This window comes from Anomalospiza imberbis, chromosome 4 (assembly GCF_031753505.1).
Source record: "Anomalospiza imberbis isolate Cuckoo-Finch-1a 21T00152 chromosome 4, ASM3175350v1, whole genome shotgun sequence".
Lineage (NCBI taxonomy): Eukaryota > Metazoa > Chordata > Aves > Passeriformes > Viduidae > Anomalospiza > Anomalospiza imberbis.
Window position 1 is genome coordinate 53,569,574 of NC_089684.1, and position 18,651 is coordinate 53,588,224.

General features: G+C 39.2%; 1 protein-coding gene across 4 annotated transcripts in view; it reads left to right on the top strand.

Annotated features, from left to right (window-relative positions):
- Nucleotides 1-18,651, top strand: part of AFAP1 (actin filament associated protein 1) — a 112,209-nt gene that overhangs the window by 38,470 nt on the left and 55,088 nt on the right. For 3 of the 4 annotated variants that reach the window (XM_068188620.1, XM_068188619.1, XM_068188621.1), the window contains exons 2-3: nt 11,479-11,607; nt 16,723-16,820. In XM_068188620.1, the coding sequence (XP_068044721.1) occupies nt 11,481-11,607; nt 16,723-16,820 (225 nt within the window). In that variant the 5' untranslated portion in view covers nt 11,479-11,480. Of the gene's footprint in view, nt 1-11,475; nt 11,608-16,722; nt 16,821-18,651 lie in introns of those variants that run through there. The other variant, XM_068188622.1, reaches the window with a different exon arrangement.

The following is an 18,651-nucleotide window of genomic DNA, read 5'->3' on the forward strand; positions in this document are numbered from 1 at the left end:
GTGCCGGCCAGTACCAGCCTGGCTGGTCAGTACCAGCCTGGCTGGTCAGTGCCAGCCCGGCTGGAGGGATCCTCACGGGGCTCAGTGCCAGACACCGGCCTGACCCCTGTTTGTGCTCTGATGCAATGGGGTAACTTTTATAGAGAGTCAGCACATTTTTGATAATAACCGAGACCAACAGATGCATCAGGCTGTGGTTTCCTAGTTAGGTTATGAGTCGGGGAAAAACAAAGCACATGAACTCAGGAAAATGTGCAAACTTGCTATAAACTCTAATCGTTGCTGTTTTGCTTTTTTTCTTGAGGGAGGGTGCTGGGTTTTTACCTTCGAGATCTTAGTGGGAGGACATTTGGCAGTGCATCTTCTTTGTTACTCAGGAATATGGGAAAAGCTGGGGAGCACCTTTTGGCAAATGTGGTTAAACAAACCATCCAGGATCTCATCCAGACAAACAAGGCATTGGATTGATGGCACACCCAGCCCTTGGTGAAGCTCGTGTTGATCAGGACATTCCCTCAGCTGTGGCAGAAGCTTGGTGAGGACAAATGGACATGCAGTGAACCTCTTAGTCATAAAATGTGACTTCCCTGCCCGAGTGATACTTCTGCAGTATGCTCAGAGGTAATTTCTGCTTGCTGTGTAGTTTGAATATAGGGTTTTGTGCTGAACCCAATGGTCCGTTTTTATCTTGATGGTATCCATCAGCTGACACAAGTGGGCAGTCACAGAGAGAATATGCTAAGGATGTAGGTAAAGTGCTTTTCTTCTTCTCTCCTGTGGCCTGATAGGAAGTTTTTAAATGCTGTAACAGTGAAGAGCTGATGTTGCTTGTGCTGTTCAGTCCAGCACTTTTTACAAACAGTAAATTATCTCCTTGACCTGAAGAAAAGCAGCCAGACTCAGAGTGAGTGACAGCCACTGGTAACATTTTGGACATACGTCCTCAGAGCTTAGAAGTATTCTTGGAATATGGACTAATAATTTTGTTTTTTGTAAATACCACCTCTCTGTTGGAGAGGGCCGGGTGTGAGGAGGAGGATGGCGCTGGCACAGCTGGCCAGGCAGTGCCTCTGCTGGTGCCAGGATGTGTTCTGGCAGCTGCCCTGTTCTCCCATCCTCAGAGCTGCATTCTCCCACTGCTGGCAGGAGAAACAGACATCTGACTGTTTGTCTGCTTTGCTTCTTTCGCATTGGAATGAAGTTAGTGCCTTTTAGATGTAAATAACTAAAACACTTTTTTTTTCTCTCTCTCTGAACTCATCCTGCTGCTTTGGTTAGTGAAACTGATCAGAAGGATTGGGAGATTTTTCTACCATGGGAAAACATTTGCAGGGTCTGACCCAAAGGTAGATAACAGACCAGCTGCATGATGAGACATGGTGCAACTGTTGGTCAAGGGGGAATGTGAGGATTATTGCTGAAGGGAATGCTGAAAGAAAGAGGGATTTCATGGGAGAGAGGGAGGCTGCTTGGCAGGGAAAAGGGAGGCTGTTCCAAACATATGGGGCAGTGTGACCAGATGTAAAAAAAAAACCAGATAATGTCCAGACAACAGAAAATGATGCAAGAGGAGTCCAAGTCATGGAGGTAAATTTTCCCTGAGATCTTACAGGTAAGTCTCTCTAGCACAGTCTGTATTCCAAAGAGGTGCAAGGCTGATTGGATAGAAGAGGAAAGGTGCCTGGAGCAGCTTGAGAGAAAGGTGTTGACAGCAGTTTATTACTGTTTCTTAAACATATGTTTTCTGGTTTTATGATAAATTCATAGCACAGCCATAATTAAAATGAAATCTCTATAAAATACAAGGATTTGCTGCCTGTCCAAGGTTGGAGTGAATTAGTTGGGCTTTAGTGAAACTGCACGAAGTACGCCAGATAAAGACCCAAAATTTTTAATAAAGGGATTTTTTTCTTTCTTTTTTTGTTGCAAGGAGAAATATTTTTTTTTGGTCTTGTGAATATGTCTTGTTTTCTGGACAATCAGTCCTGCAGATGAAAATCACCATCTATCAATACTATGGATATTGAAAATAATTCAGCTTTCCAATTAGTGTATTTCAAATGGTGACATGGAGACAGCTTCTTACATGAGATTTGTGGGGTCTAAATCCAGTAATGAAAATTGTGCCAGAGTGTTTGTGCTCCTCTCTTCAGCATGCTCATTTTCACGTATTGCCCATGTCCTGCCCAGGCAATGAGCCTCTTGTGTACTGCTGCCATTATTTAAAACTCCCACGGTCACTTCCAGCATTCCATGCTAGAATATTTAAATGATGAGATTTCTGGCTATTTTAAAGGTGGGAAAATGAGATTTTGTGATAAAATAGCGTTTTGAATTCCAGTCCGGTCCGTAGCTCAAGTGGCAAAATTTCTGTTGACTTATTGGACCAAGTTGCTACTAGTATATTCTTTAGCACCTCTTTTTTTTCTAACAAATATATGAAGTGCACTTGTTTGAATTCTGATTCTCCTATTGTAAGAAAATATAACTTAGTTTCAGGGACCTAGGTTTTCATCATTTTCTGGAATGTACTTTCTGACTTCATCTACTTTTAAAGTGTTACCTCTGATCACTTAGTAGCAAATGGAGACAAAGAAGGGGCCTTGGAGGTTGCTCTGTGAGCTCCATTAGCAGGTGTGGATCGCACTCCTGGCTGATCTCTTCCCTGTGGTCAGGGTGTTTGCTGTTGCCCTCCTTTGTAGCAGCCTCTGTCCAAGCCCAGAGGCACCTGGATCAAATCCAAGCTCCCAGCACTCTCTATTCTGGGCATGGCAGGCTTCCACAGGGAGCCTTGGATTGCATGCTGCAGAGGTGTGCTGAGTGAAGGAACTGAAAGGAATAATTTGCCTCAGGCTGGCTGAGCTCAATATTTTTTTTTTTAATTTATTTTTTTTTTCTTTTCAGAAACTATAAAATTAAAAGTTTATTTAATTCTCCTGTCCTTCTAGTAACCATTAAGGAGAACCAGAAGGAGTGAAAAATCAGAGAGACATTAGTATGTTTCAGAGAATTAACCTGAAGGGTAGAGGGAATTGAAATTCCCCATTTTAGAACTACAGCTTTCCTACTTTATCATAGCTAGATGAATCCACTGTTGAAAGGCACATATTGCTGTTTTCAATAGAGAATATATTTAATGCATTTATGGATCATGTGTGTCATCTGTATCAATGTGTACATCTATTAATAGAAATTTTCAAAAGCCTGGCAGAAAAAGCAGAACATGCTTCTCTTCTTAGGGGAAGCATCAGACAATAATCAATGTATGGCAGAAGTTACTCATTGCATAATGAACCCAGCAGTGAGAATTGTCACGTAAAAAGTGTTGTAGGACAGAAAAAAAGGGGTTATTTTCCATCTTCACATCCAAATTTGAGAGCTTCTGAATCTATTCTTGTAAAATGAAATATTATCTTATCTCTGGCTCTAATTTAACTGCATACTGGAAGTCTGTAGCTCCAGATTCACAAAGCGAAAACTGTTCTTCAGTTGTACTGCTCACATGGATGACGTGATCAGGCTCTGGACTTGAACAATTTTTAAGTTTGCTATTTGACATGAATAATAAAATTGTGTTGCTCAATACAAAAATACCAAATTATAATGTGCAGTTCCTACCATTGCCGTATTTGTATTTCTTTGTCATTGTTTTGCTATCCTGTTTCTCCATTCCATTACCTTCCTTAATTTACTGTCTCACATTTCTTCTGGATATGTAATTATTCATAGCTTTGAAAGAAATTCTACCCTAAGAAGGGATCTGTGTTCATCTGAGGACCTGAGTGAAGAACTCCCAAGGGGTGCTGCAGTGCTTCTCTCTGTTTTTACTGCCACAGGTCACTTGTTTCTGTGTGACTCAGCCTTATCTGAGCCCCATTTCCCCTGGGATTTGGAGACAGGCACAGACTTTCACCTCCTACCACAGATTTTCTGTCCTCATCATCAGAGGGAACTGCTTTTCTTTTGTGGATTTACAGCCAGTTCCTTAATTCTGTAGTGGCTGCTTATCTTTGGTGGTTTGGAGAGAGGGAGGAGGTGAGATAATGCAGGAGCCAGCAGACAGGACCTGGAATGTCTTGTCCTGATGGGATGATGTCAGCTGATACTTGATGGTTAAATGCAAGGAATTCCAGTTTCCTGCTGCAGAAGGTGATGGGAGTCCAAAAAGAAAACTCAGCCTGGGTGCCCAGAGAGAGCACAGAGGCAGGAGGGTGAGACTTTCTCAGCCTGCTGGGCATCCAGTGAGATTGAAATCCATGTTCATGTGCTTTACAAAGTGTGTTACATTTCTTTTGGGAGCAAAAGAAATCTCATATGGAAAACATACTTTTAGATAAAGTCTTGAATAACATTATAAAGTCCACTGTAAGTTTATTTAGTTAGTTATCAGCATTTCTTTTTCTTTTCGGCTGGCATATTATGAGTTCCATGTAGAGAATTGGTACTTCAATAAAAATAAATGCCTTGAACACGAATTTTTTTTTTTCTTCTTTTGTTTCTTATTCCTTTTTTATCTTTATTTCTCCTTTATTCATTTTTCCTTCTCTATTTCATTTTTAGTTCTTTTTTTTTTTTTCCTATGAGTCTGTGAATTTGCTTAAAAGCAGATGTTCCTCTCCAGAGTCTGTGGTGTTGCTTAAACACTGGTCTGCACTTTGAAAAATGAATGCTTTATCCATCCACCCTGTGCTAATGGATTACACCCCAACATTGCTGTCACTCATTGCATGGCTGTAGGATTCAGTGATGGAGCAGGATTTTTGGCAGCTTGTTTCTTGTCCAAACATTGCTTAATGCCTTTCCACCTCTTGTTTTATCACCCAGGTATTGTAACAGTAGCATTTGGAGCTCTGATAGCTTTTCTGGAAAGCTGGTTTTGTAAAAGCCAATTCCTTGAGAGCTGAAGCAAAGAGAAGAAGGAGAAAGAGGAATACATGTGAGTTGTGGGTGAAGTGATCCCTTGGCATTCACTGAGGTTGATCAGAAATGTGCATGAGACAGGAGGAGTTTTTAGTAGATTTGTTTTGCCTCTCTTGCCCCAAGCTGTCTGGAGAGAATCTTTGTGACAGGCCAGGGAGTGCCAAATTTTAAACAAAATCTGGTATTTTGCCAGTTTTTAGAGGGGTGTAATTATTTTTAGGCTAAAACACTCTAATGTAAATCCTTATATTTGTTTTACTTGCTTTGTACTAGTTCTTCATCTCTAGGGCTTCATTTACTATTTAGGGTTCACCCCTTTTTAACACACTACCATTCTTTACTGCCATGTATCCCCAAGCTGATAATCTTCACTTTCTGAAGATATCTAGTATGTTTATCAGGTAGAATCCATCACACTTTGTACATTGTGGTTCTCAGGGCAGCAGAGAAGGGCACGTGCAACCTAGAGAAAATTCATCAAGTGGGAAGTCTTGTCTTCTCACAGGGGGTTCCTCAAGCAGCAAGACTTTTTATTTCTTGGGGCAGGGGATTCCAATATAATTTTCAAATATATCAACTAGTTTCTGGTAGCATATTGAAAAAATTAAAAACTTTTCCTACTGCTAAATATGCTCTTACTGCCTGCTTTCAGATCTTGTGTGCTTCTGTGTGAAAATACTTTCCTGGATAATGATAAAATAGTCATGAAATGAGCTTTTTTATTAATAGCTGGATACAGGATATCCGTAACTGTTTTATAGGATTGAGTGGAAGTGCATCAAAGTGATTTTGTATTTTTCTTCATAAAGATTTTTTTCTTCTTATGGCTCTGCATTCATTGTAGTGTCCCTGATATTTATAGGTTTATAAAAAATAGCCATGGTTTCTTCAGCAGTAGTCTGTTATGAGCTTTTAAATAAAATATTCAAATTACAGCATCCAAAACTAAGGATAGTGACTCTATTTCAAGAGAAATGGATATAAGCATGAAGTTCACATTCTGCTTTTTATTTTAAATGAGAACATATGTCTGGTTTCTACAATGTTGCTTGTGTACCCAAATACCAGTGAGGTTTTTTTTTTTTTTTTTTTTGAAGGATTGGGTAAGTCTCTATGTTTAAAGAAGTTTTTATATGTAGGTTGAAGATTGGCCTCAATATTACCCATTAATCCAATCAAATTTGTTTGGGGAAGCCAAGTCGGATCGCCCCCCGTGAAACTAGGGCTCAGGATGCTGACATAAATTTTTTGCTTTCCTGGAAGATGTATTTAACATAAATACACCTCTCTGCACAAACAGAGAGGTAGCAAGGTGAAAGTCTCTGGCCTGTATTGTATACAAAGTCAGATTAGGTGATTTCTTCTAGTGGGTCTCTGTTCTAGCCTTCAGCTCCTGCAAATGACAAACTAAACAGAGAGCAAAAAACATAAGCACAAAGAAATTTGATTCAGCAATGTTCATGGAACTGATCAATAGGATCTTCTAAAAAACTAAAACTCAATTAAAATTCACGTTGCTGTGATAGCGTGTATACTTACGTATTTTCATAAATGCATTTATAACAGACATGCAAGCATGGAAGTAAAGTTACTCTGTGTGGGAGGTTTGTGTTGTATGGACAAGACAATAATTAATAAACATACTTCCTATCCTCCTTCCTGGACTTGCATTTCTTTTTCTTTAAAAGTTCACCAGTGTATATTAGTCAACTGAAAAACACTTTCAGGTCATTTGTGCTATGGCAAGGTTAAGAAATACTGTAATTGGTAGGACCCAACAAAAACAATCTGACCATTTTTCTAATGAGCTCATTCTTGTCATTTCTTCAGATTTAAGGAACCTTGAAATCATGTGTGTGATAGAGAACTGTCCCTGTAATTTTTTTCAAATCAACTGGAAGTGAAAACTATATTCTTTTAAAAAATGGTTATAAGCTAGTATCTGTAAACATAGATTTGGAATAATTGCATCATTATGCATTTTTATTCCCATTTGGTTTTAGTTCTGGTTTGGAACAAAATCTGCAGTGTGATGTAATTGCCTTCTGATTATTTTTGCCTTGGTGTATTCTGTTGCTGGCTTGTGTATATAGTTTTTATGTGCTGCCATTTGAAAAACTTTAAAACTCTTGAGAGCTGGTCTTGGAAAGCCTTCTGGATTTATCATTGTTTTTTTATTTGTGCATGGCAATTACAGCAGCCCATTAGGGGCCTATAATTCCTATTGAGCATAGAGTGGACTTCTCATCATTTGATATGGAATGTGATCTTGTTCTTCAGTCAAGCTAAAATCAGCTTACTGTAGTGATTACCATCCCTGGGCTCCACCCTGCCTTTCACCACCTGCCACTTACCAGTAATTCCTTTGGCAATGAGAATACAGCCAAAACTGTCAAATAAATTGGCCCCTTTTTGAGATCCTTCTTCTGATTATTATTCTTTCTTTGTGGTGATGTCAGATTTCCAAGGGTAGTCTCTCACTGGAAGAGTATGTTTTTCTTTGCATCACCCTCTCTTTTTGAGTCTCCATTTAAGAAATAATGATTGCTTACTGAAAATATGTAGATTTTCTGTTACTCAGTTCCATTTTTTTTTGTGAGCACATCATCACATTTCTAGGAAGCATAAAATAAGGTTTTTTAATCCAGAAAATCAGCCAAGGATTGGCAACAGGAAACTTATTTCTTCCTCTGAACATACAAGTTTATTTGTTGCCGTCTTGGAAAAAAGAGTTTTCAGTACTTTATTTCAATACACTCTATGGCAGTATTTCTGCTCTTTTCTTAAGCAACAAAAGTACTAACAGAGGAAAGTATGCTTTAGGATATGTGGAAAGAGTGTTTCTTGCGAGCTGGGAACAGTGTTTCGCTTCTTTCCTTTTGGATGTTTGACATCAATGCAAATATGAAGTGAAATTCAGAACTTTTCTTCCTTCACACTTTGATATTTATGATGCTATTAACTTCCACAAAAGAAAATACATCCCTCATTTAGTCCTGGTAGAAACAATGTCTAAGTGTTCATGTCTAGCATTTTTTAACTGCTGCTAACAGTTTCATTCTGTTGTCGCACTAGAATTGTGAATTAGCATTCATGTCTGCTTGCCTGAAGTTGGTGTCACACACCTGTGAGCTTGGCAAGGCAGGAGCAGCAATCTTGCCTTGGTCTGTGTTCCTGCAGAGGCACTGCTCAACCTCTGCACCTCTGGACAGCAGGGCACACGCGCTGAATGTCAGCGTGTTGCTAAGGTGGTGTTTTGGCGCCTCTTCAAGTGTTGCCTCACTGGTGTCAGGTTCATCTTCCCATCCTCTTATCCATCCTAACCAAAACTTTGTTTTTTAAGTCCTCTGCTGGGGAAGTTAAATGGCTTCCAGTACTTTTGGTGGGCTGGTCATTGTAGGTCAATGGGAAGGGGTCACAAGGGACTGCAATGCAGTTTTCCTCCAAGACATAGAGAAAAGCCACACGTTTATGGTACAACCAGGAGAGATTTGGGCTGGTGCCAGCTCCCAGAAGTCTCCCCAGTTGCGATTTCCTATCTCTTGTCCTCTTGCTTCCCTGTCTCCTTCCCTGGTAACTCCCTCTTGCTCTGTTTTCGTTTCTCATTGTGCAATCCATCTGTTTATATTAGATTATAAGATCCTGAGATGAAGCATCTGATAATTTTTAATAACTTAACACAGTTGTGTACACTTTGCATATCAAAGGTATCTGATGCTTTCATCCTATTTTTCCCTTCCTACAAGTGAAGGTTCTCAGCAAAGTAATGAGGTGACTGTGGCATACAGTATTCTTTAGTGAAGAGGTGAAGGCAGAGCTCCCTTTCAGCCTATTTACATTCCCTTGCCTTAAAGAAATCAGGAAACATGGCATTACAAAGAAATATTAGTGCATATATGCAATTACTAACAGTAATTGCAATTACTAACAATAAATACGGCTGTAGAACTACATGAAAAATATACATTTCTTGTACTGCATGCTGATTAGGTTTCACAATGATTGCCTAGATTGTATAATAATGATAGCTTTTGAAAGCCTATATCATATCAAGTAACTATTAAAATATTCATATATTCTGTAACTAAAATGAGGCATATTAATCAAAGCACACTTAAAAGCTGGATACTGCTCTACACAGAATGGAATATACATCTTGTCTTTAAACTTTATAATTTGTGAAAAAGATAAGAGATGATTATTTGGGTATTGCTGTTTTTTTGGTCATATGGCCTTTTCATTTCTCCTAGAGTCTTGTGATCACTTACCACTTTGCAATTCTGAATCCATGCCTTTGTGCTTCAGAAAGCAGTATGCTGTATATATGTTGTTTCATAATTTGAACAACTTTGGAAGCAATAGGGTTGTTGTGAAATACTTTGGATTTCTGACAGACTTATAGAGAGCTTAGACAGCTACAAATGTGATGGCAAAAAAAATTACCATTGTAGCCATGGGATGTTTTTCATGAGCTACATTATGAAGTAACACAGGCAGTTTTTCTATAATTTAAAATACTCTCTTTCTGCCAATATATTGTGGAAATCTTTGAGAAACATAGTTCCTGAGAATGTGGACAGTTTATGTAATGGCAGTGCTACTGCTCAGTTGAATAAAAGAGTATCATCACCAAGAAAAACTTGGGCAGGATGGAATTATATGTACAAATGAATAGTGTGAGAAAATTAAGTGTATGGGTCTGGAGCAGAAGTCTTAAGGAGCAATATCTAAGGGAGCTGAGATTGTTTAGACTGGAGAAAATGGGATTCAGGGTGGCTATTGTCTGGAACTACCTGAAAGGAGGTTGTAGGGAGGTGAGTGTCAGTGTTTTACCCCACATAGCAAGTGATGGGAAAAGAGGAAATGCCCTCAACTTGCACCAAGGGATGTTTAGGTTGGATATTATGAAAAATGTCTTCCGTGAAAAGATGGTCAAGCATTGGAACAGGCTGCCCAGGAAAGTGGTGAAGTCCCTGTCCTTGATAAAAACTTGGGTGTGGTGCTTAGGAACATGGTTTAGTGGTGCACTTGACAGTGCTGTGGTTGGACTTGATGATCTTAAAAGTCTTTTACAGCCTAAATGATTCTATGAAAATACTTGCCCAAGCATACTTCTTCAGGATTTTCTTTGTTAAGCTGTTTTCATCCCCTGTGCTGACTGGCACATCTTCTGTGCTTGCCAGGAGTTTGTTGGCTTTGCCAGAGCAGTCAGAGCGTAGGTACAGTCTCCAAATGCATGGGAAAATCTGTGTTTCTTGGAGACAAAAATAGGCCTGGATTTCCTTGCAGGAGTGTAGCTGACATCTGCAGGCTTCCCTGCACTGTGCTGTTGTTAAATGTAGGATAAAGCAAGTGCACCTCAAACAAGGGTTGTTTAAACATCCTGACACATTCTCAGAAATGGAAGAAAGGATTCCAGGTTCACTTGAATAAACAATTGGATCAGAAAGGTTTTAGGAATAGGAAAGAGCTGGTATGGGAGTAAGCAGCAAAGAAAGACCTTTTAGAGGTCTGAAGGGGCTTAGCAGCAGTTGCTCAGTTAGGCCTTGAAAAGACTATAAAAACAAATTTGATTAAGTAGAGAGAAATTTAAGTAGAGGCATTTTGGAATGAGGATACAAAACTATAAATCGTACCTTCCCTTAAGCAAAGGGACCAGAGAATCTCAGAATTATGAGAGAACTGAAGCATGAAAATGTGGTTCAATGCCATGGGTTTCCTCAGAAACGTGCTGAAGAGATGTCATATGATCAGGCTGTAACAAAGGTGTTTGTATGTATGGTCTGAGCTACTACCGTTCTTAGGACAATGCAAGACTTTAGGGATAACTTGAAAGGAAAAAAAGTAGAACTGTGCTTATGAAATTCATTGATGAAAAAATTGAGAAGCACTGGGAATAGAGAGAAGGAATGTAATTTTTTTCTGGAGTTGGAAAGCTTTGAGATCTGGAGTGATAGAATAGGATGAAATGTGAAATGCATCACATAGAATCTGGGGAGTGATAAGAAAACGTGAGAGATTGGGAGCTTGTCTTTGGAGATCATAAAAAAGAAAAATCACTGCAAAGAAAAGAGTACCTGCTCTTTCTTACCACAGCAAACAGAAGAAAGAAGATGAAGGAAAGATTCATTAAATACTGGTGGTGTCTGGAAGTTTTACCAAGCCTTAAATTTGTTCTGCTGTAATAAATTTTGCAGTCTGTTAATGGGAGGGGAACCAGAATGGCAGAAATAGAAAAGCCAGAGGCCACCATTCCTGACACCATTCCTGCACGTAACTTGTCTAGTGCTGGCTTCATCATGTGGCATGTGAAAAGATATGTCTTTCAGATTGGAAATAAATGTTATAAATGCAAGCAGTGCTCACTAATGGATTATTCCATTGGTTCTGTTAGTGTATTATAATGTTAAAGTCTCTTTTCAGCAGGGAGGACTTCATTTCATTTTTAAGAAATACTAGAAACTAACTATGAATGTGGAAAAATGGGAATTAACTCTTATCTTTTTTTTTCCCACTGGGACTTTTAATAAAAAGTAAATCTATTCTTTTGTCTTTCAGCCATGGAAGAGTTAATAGTTGAGCTGCGCCTGTTTCTTGAACTTCTAGACCATGAATATCTAACTTCCACTGTCAGGGAGAAGAAGGCAGTAATAACTAACATTCTCCTGAGGATACAGTCATCAAAAGGTCAGTGCTGGGGTGTGTTTTCTTGCTTGCAGAATGCACAGAATAAGTCTGTGCTCAGTGAAATAACTTTTAAGAGCTGAAGACAAGCCCTAAATTGAAGCAAGACAGAAAGACAGGGTGAAGCCAAAGTGTAACTTTCTTGAATGCTTTCCTTTGTGTCCAGCAGTAAAATACAGCAAAAGGCACACTTAGAAGTATGTTGGGTGCACATAGGTGAACCCAGCCATAGAATTATTGCCTAGGTAGAATGTTTTCACTTCTGCTGGTAGAGTGGCTTCTTCATTTAGTTTGTGCCAGTAATGCTCTTTGTGAGTTTTAATGTCAGAGAGTGCTGGCCACAGCACCGTTTCATGTGTGTCAAATGACCCAAATCCATCAAAAGCCTTGATACTGAGGTGGAGTCTGGTGCATAACTGATACAGGAGTGCCAAGCCAGAGATAGGAAATGCTTGTCAGAATGTTTGGATTGCATTTTGCAATTAGACTCACTTTCGTGTTTTCTTCCTATCTAAAACCATTTTTATTGCACAATTGCTTGTCTCCATCAAGATTATGGAACTGAGTGCAACATAAGTGATTCACTGTGTACAGGAACCTTTCCACAGAGTTTTAGTGAAGAACATTCCTTACTGTTTTTTCTAACAGTACCCTTATATTTTTTACCACACTTTTCTGTATGCAGTGACATCTGGACCCTAAGACCTCTGTCTCCACTACATCTAACAGAAGTACTGCCAGTGTAAACCCCCAGTTTAGATATTTGAAAAATACCAGAGTTTGTTGAAGAAAAATGAGAAAAATGCCACATTGTGAGCAGCTGTATTTCTCTTGATTTGTTTCTTCTCTGGTGCTAGAAAAATGTGGTCTTGTTCGACGCAGTGTTGCCCCATTTATTAAAGAAATAGTTTTTGCCGTGGGATTTAAGTCCAAAGAGATCTTTAAAGTAATGATTGTCCTCTTTTCCATTTTGACATTCTTAAAGACCCACCACTATTTCTACTTCATACTGAGAGAACAAGGTAGATACCAATTTCTCATATTGTGGAAGGAGTCTTTATGCTCCAAAAGCTCATCAAAATACACCAAACTCCTCAAAAATCTGTAGGGGTGAATCTGCAAATTATGTTTAGAAACAGCTGTATTTTACTGGCATTCAAAATAACCTCAGCAATGCTGAGCTGACACTGCGTGTTCTTCTTGAAATCTTTGCAACTAGATTTATTGAGAAAACATTGGACTTTTTCTAAAGTCAGGTGTCATTCTGTTGCCAACTTTGAAAACATGGGGAAAGATTGTCACATCCTTTCTTTTGGGATTGTGGATGGTGTTCCAGGATACAAAAACCCCTCCATTTCACAATGCTGAGTATGTTTCTGGACTCTAGAGCTCAATTATTTATGCTGTTAAATTGTGGAGTGGTGCTCCCATTGGTTTGGCCTGAGCAGACTTGTGTCCTCCATCAGTTTCTAGGCATGATGTGGGAGTTAGCTTGGGCAAAGATCTGCTCCTTATAGACAGTTCAAAATCACTTTGAGGGTGAGAGGTCTTAACTGTGTGAATATCAATTTCTGTGTGCCAGGACACTTTCCTAGGTGTGTCCAGTCTATGTCTCTACATGTGGTGACAGATAAGAAGACCCCAGAACCATAGCTTTCCACTATTCACCACCTACCATTTAGGTTTTAAAGCCTATTGCAGGCTCTGTAACAAGAGCCATTTCATCCAATTACAGGATCCATCCATCACCAAGATCCCTGTGAGATCCATGTATTAAGTGGTAGGGCTTTGCTCAGTGCAGTTGTTACTGGAACATTTTACTCACCTCTAGTGCCTTCGTTCAAGGAGATCAAATGCAATTTCAAAGAAAAGCTGTAAAAGTGATTAAAGGATCCAGAAATATGCCTTCAAATTAACCAAAATGAGGTGTCATAATTAATCTTTATGTAGAAGAGGAGTGACTGAGAACAAGCTCCTAGACTTACACAAGAGTAAGTGCAATGGCTGAACGCTTGTTTTGAAGTGGAAATAATGCACGTTTTAAGCATTGAAATTATGAACTAATGGAAGAACTTAGCGAGTTCTGCATGCCATTGCTGGCATCTTATCAAGATGGAATATTTTGCTAAAAGATATGCTCTAGTTCAAACTAGAGTTAAGGAACCCCATAGTTCAGTTAAATAAGAGATCATAGGACTATGCTTTATATGTCTATAAACTTTAGTTTATGGAATTGAATAGACTTCAAGCCAGCATGGCCTCTCAAAAAGCATCCAGTTTCTCTCCCCAGGCTACTCATGTGTTGCCTCTTCCTTTCTGCTAGCACAAACATTATTTGCTTTTTTTTGCTGGTTTAGTCCTAACCAGTGTCACTTCCCTGTTCTGGTTCAACCTAAGGCCACACACATGCTTATGCTGGCTCAAAGGAGAGGTTGGTGCAGGAACAGAAACAAGGCAGGGAAGGAGAGGAACTGCCTCCTTGGGAGCTCTGCCATCATGTCCTGGCCTTGAGTGTGTGTGAAACTACCCAGGGAGTCATGTACTTTACTGGAGCCGACCCTGCTGCTTTTTTTATCAGTCATAACATTCAGTACTCCCATCCCTTTGAAACTATTCATCTCTTCATTAAAATTAAAAGCAATAAAAGATGCATAAACCCACAGTACTCTGTAACTAAGATGAGCTATCATTTGGAGTCTGTTTTTCAAATTGTTGTTTTACTCCACCCACACAACTCCATGAGAGCTCTTGGGTTGCTGGCACAGTTTAAGAGGCTTGAGGACTATGCTGAGTTCAAACTCTGTAGTTGCATTTGCAAAAATCAACAGGATGAATCCAACAGGATTTTTTGATTGCTGGAGAAAACCATGTAAGATCAGTGGGGAATGGTGATGATGGATCTGGGAAACTGGGAACTGGCTGGCTTTGTTAGAACGTCTGGAAATGAACAATTATGTTTTTCTTTGTAAAGGTGTGGAAGTTACTGTGATAAGCTGGTTTGGTTTCAGTAAAACACTTCAAACTGAGTGAGTTCTCACTTGGGGAATTCTTTAGAAATTGTTTGCCTTGTTTTGTTCCATCTCCCCTAAATGCACACTGTTTTCTTCATCTAATATCTATCAAGCAGAGAGAACTGGGCCAGGCAGATGTGTTCTTCATGTCATGGCTGCTTGGCCTCAACCTGCCCTGCATCCAAACCAGTGGTTACTCTGAATAGCTGGCAAAACTATAAACCTTATTTTTCTTCCTGAGCCTTGGCATGCCCAGTGGAGTGTAGGTCTGAAGAAAACACTTGGCATTTCATTCTAAAACTCAGACTTTCTTTAAAAAACAAAGACACAAAGAGTTTATTTTGGAGTAAGAACTGTTGCTGGATTTAGTAATTTAATATGATTGTCAACACTTCCTGTTTTCCTTAACAGGACCTGATGCCCTAAATCTGTTGTACTCCTTTTGCAGTGTAAGTTGGTAGAAGAAATTAAATGTTAGAGCAGGTTCTTGTTTAAATACACATAGATGAAAACTGGAGAAAAATAGTTTTATAGAGTCAACAGTATTCACTTGGAATAGTTTGCGTTTTTTTCAGTAAAAATTCTTTCCTATATGACTCCTGGTTGTTATGGAAAGCATGGGAGACATGGATATGGATGGCAGTCATAATATGGACTCATCACTCACCCTATGTAAAGAGCAACGAATGAAAGTTATACTGAAAAAAAAAAGAAAAAAATGAATGTTTCCCAAGACTAATCACTTTCTTAATTTGTAGGAAGAAAGAAGAATCAGTAGTCTTTAGAGACAGTTTAATATATCAGTGTTGTTTTTCAACCTATGACTTCACAGCCAGTGAGACTGGGATATTATGACAAGAAATGTTTCATCATTGATTACATTTTTGAGAATTATATGATCTTGACCAAAAGGCATCCATTTGACTATGTAAATATATATTTTAAAAACGCAGCTAAAGACTAGGAACTAAATTCTGTCTAGGGTTAAGCAGGGTACAATCCATGGACTGAATTTTTGCCAGATCATTGAGGAGATGCACCCTAATCTTCTTTTGATATTTAGAAGAATAAACAGTATCCTGTTTCTATGAAGGGAATTCAGCTGTGATTTAAATTACTGTGCCAAAAACACATAGTGAGTTGGTTCTTCCTCTTTTCTCCTGTGAGGTAGATGCAACAATGACACAAAGAACCCTCAGAGCAACTTTTACATTCATTCTTTTCCCTTATCAAATTCACCTGGAAAACTATGAGGTTATTAAAATAAAAACATTAGTAAGAAGGAAATGGTGGGAAAATATGCTCAGTGTGCATTTCTGTTAATGCTGAATTGGTTTGGGCAGTGTCCCTCAGCACTGCTCCAGGCTGGGGTGTCACAGCATCCTGCTCCCCTGGGACTTAGACTCACACCACAGCTCCATGATCAGAGGTGGTGGTGGAAGCAGGGTCCCAGGGAACATGGGCACTGTGGGCTTGGCCAAAGAGCTGTCACCATCACTTCCAGGAAAAGCAGGCAGGTGGGGGCTCTTCTTCCACCCTCTTCTCCATTCTTTTGGCATGAAAGATGGTTTGGGGCTTGTTTCTGCATGGTGGCTTTGCCCATCCAAAAAGTGCTACAGGAGCAACTGTTGACCATCTCCACTGAAAAAAGGCAGCTGGTCATGTACTGCCCACAGGCTATGTTTTATTCACTGTGTGGTGCCACTGGGATGTTTTCAAATGTGGCCTATTCCCCCAGTACATGTTTTTATCTGGCAGGCACCTTGGCAGCATATTTGAATGTTGTTTAAGTCTTTTGAGTTTGAGATGGATGGGCAGTTCAGAATGATTTCCTGTAAATTTTTTCAATGTCTGGTATTTGTTGATCCAAACAGCATATATGTCATTATCATATAGAGCAAGTATGTGTTTGTTCTGCTTGATTAAATTTCTGAATTCCCAGCATTCTTCTAGTCCTGCCTCAGTAACTGCACTTAGGAGGTGGGCTGTGATCAGAACTGCATGCCAGATTTCAGTGTGTGACAATCAGACATGGGAGCCACATGTGGAAAAAATACCCCATTTGCATCCACCAAGGTATTAAGTGATGTTTGTTTCTCTTCCACAGGTTTAGAAATAAAAGAACATGTCCAGAAGCAAGAAGTTGCCAACAGTTTGCCGGCGCCTCCTCAAATGCCTCTGCCAGAAATACCTCAGCAGTGGCTGGTGAGTGTTATGTTTAATTATATATATACAAGAGAGAATGTATTTATGGTAAGTCTTAAAAGAAATGGTTACAAGGGAGAAGAGCCTGCAGGTCCAGGGAAATAATTATTCCTCTCACCTCTGCTTTGGTTGAGGGAATTTGATTCAGTCTGCAGAAGAGACGTCAAAAAATTCCCTGTTGTGAAATAAGCCTGGGAATAGGTCACCTGCAAAGGCTGTGAAATGGCAGTCCTTGGAGATTTTCAGAATTCAGACAAAAGTCTGAGCAGCATAGCCTTAATTTCAAAAGTTGACCTGTCCTATGTTGGAGGTTGGCCTAGCCAAGCTCACAGGTCCCAGACAGTTTCTTACACTTTTATTGGTAACATTTCCTGGAGCAAGCCTAACCGAAGACTCCTTTCAATCGCTGAAAAATGAAGATGCAGAGTTTTAAAATGAAGGAAGAATACTTCATTTTTTATTAATAAAGTCTTCAGTGCCTTTCCTGCCCAGTCTCTGGGTAGGAAATTCCCTTCAGATCAAGCAGATGCACTGATTCTTAGAGGTGTTTATAGCAAAGATACTGATTGAGATCTGTAATTCAATCCTCCAGTTGGGAGCAGCTGTCTTGTTACAGAAAAAAAACTCTAAACAAAGTTTCAGTGCTTCTCTCTTAGCACTTTACAGTAGATACGATGAAGAAAACATTTTCAGCATTTTTTTTGGAGAAGCATAAGCATATCGTGGTTTAGCCTGTTGAAGGTTGAACTGATACTGATAAAGTATTTATCTCTTTATTCTTGTGTGGAAAATTCTGTGCACAGGGATAAGGACCATCCATGGAGACCTACATTAATTGAAGTGGGAAGCACAGATGCAGCTTACAGGGCCAGAGTAACTGGATGGCTGATGTTCTGCCTCATTTTAGTGTTGTATTTTGTTATCACAATTATGCCTGGGCCTGAGGGATATATAAGCCAGTAGCATCTTATGAACATAAGAACTAATATATCAAATCAAGCTCCCAGCCAGCCTTTTTTAAAATGCTATGGACTGCAGAAAAAAGAAAAAAAAAAACAAAAAAACAAAAACACAACAAACATGTATTATATGGAATACCTTAATCTTACTTTCTTTCTAAGCAAAGCCAGCTTTAGGTTTATGACAGTAGATTAATTATGCATATATTTAATGGATGCAAAAGAAGTCTTTTTAATATGCAGTGAAACTTAGAGAATCCATTTCATGATTAACAGTGCCAGAAACTGATTATTTTTATTTAATTCAAAATACATACAGCATAAATTACAAGGGAAAGAGTTCAGAACAGGCAGGATAATTATGCAAAATGAACATGCCTTTGAAATGTAGACTTCAGGTACTTCAGGTTTCATAAACTGAAACCAGTTAAGATCCTCATTCTTTTATATTTGTGTGGGTTCAGTTTGGCTCTGAAGATTCAGGTTGTTTTTCTTAGGACAGCCCATCTCCTTTTCCTTTCTCATATACTAATGTGTAAATTCCCCTAAAGTTGGTACAGCTGCAGCAAGTTAAATGGTGTGAAGTATGAATTAGGTCCAGGAGGTCAGCACTGGTTTTTGCAGTAGTTAATTCTGGATTTTTAATAACAAAAATATTTCTCTGAGATACTGTGGGAATTACCATGGAAGTTGACACAGTTAGAGCTGGCTGGTCTGCAGTGTGGTCTTACCACGCTGAGCCTGGCAAAGTGGAGTTTGAACATGGCCCTCCCTTGTGATCTGCCTCTAACACTGCTGATGTTTTCACCTCAGTGAATTCATCAATTTTTTCCATAGTGTTAGGAGCTGATTTTTGCCAGTGTTTCTGCAAT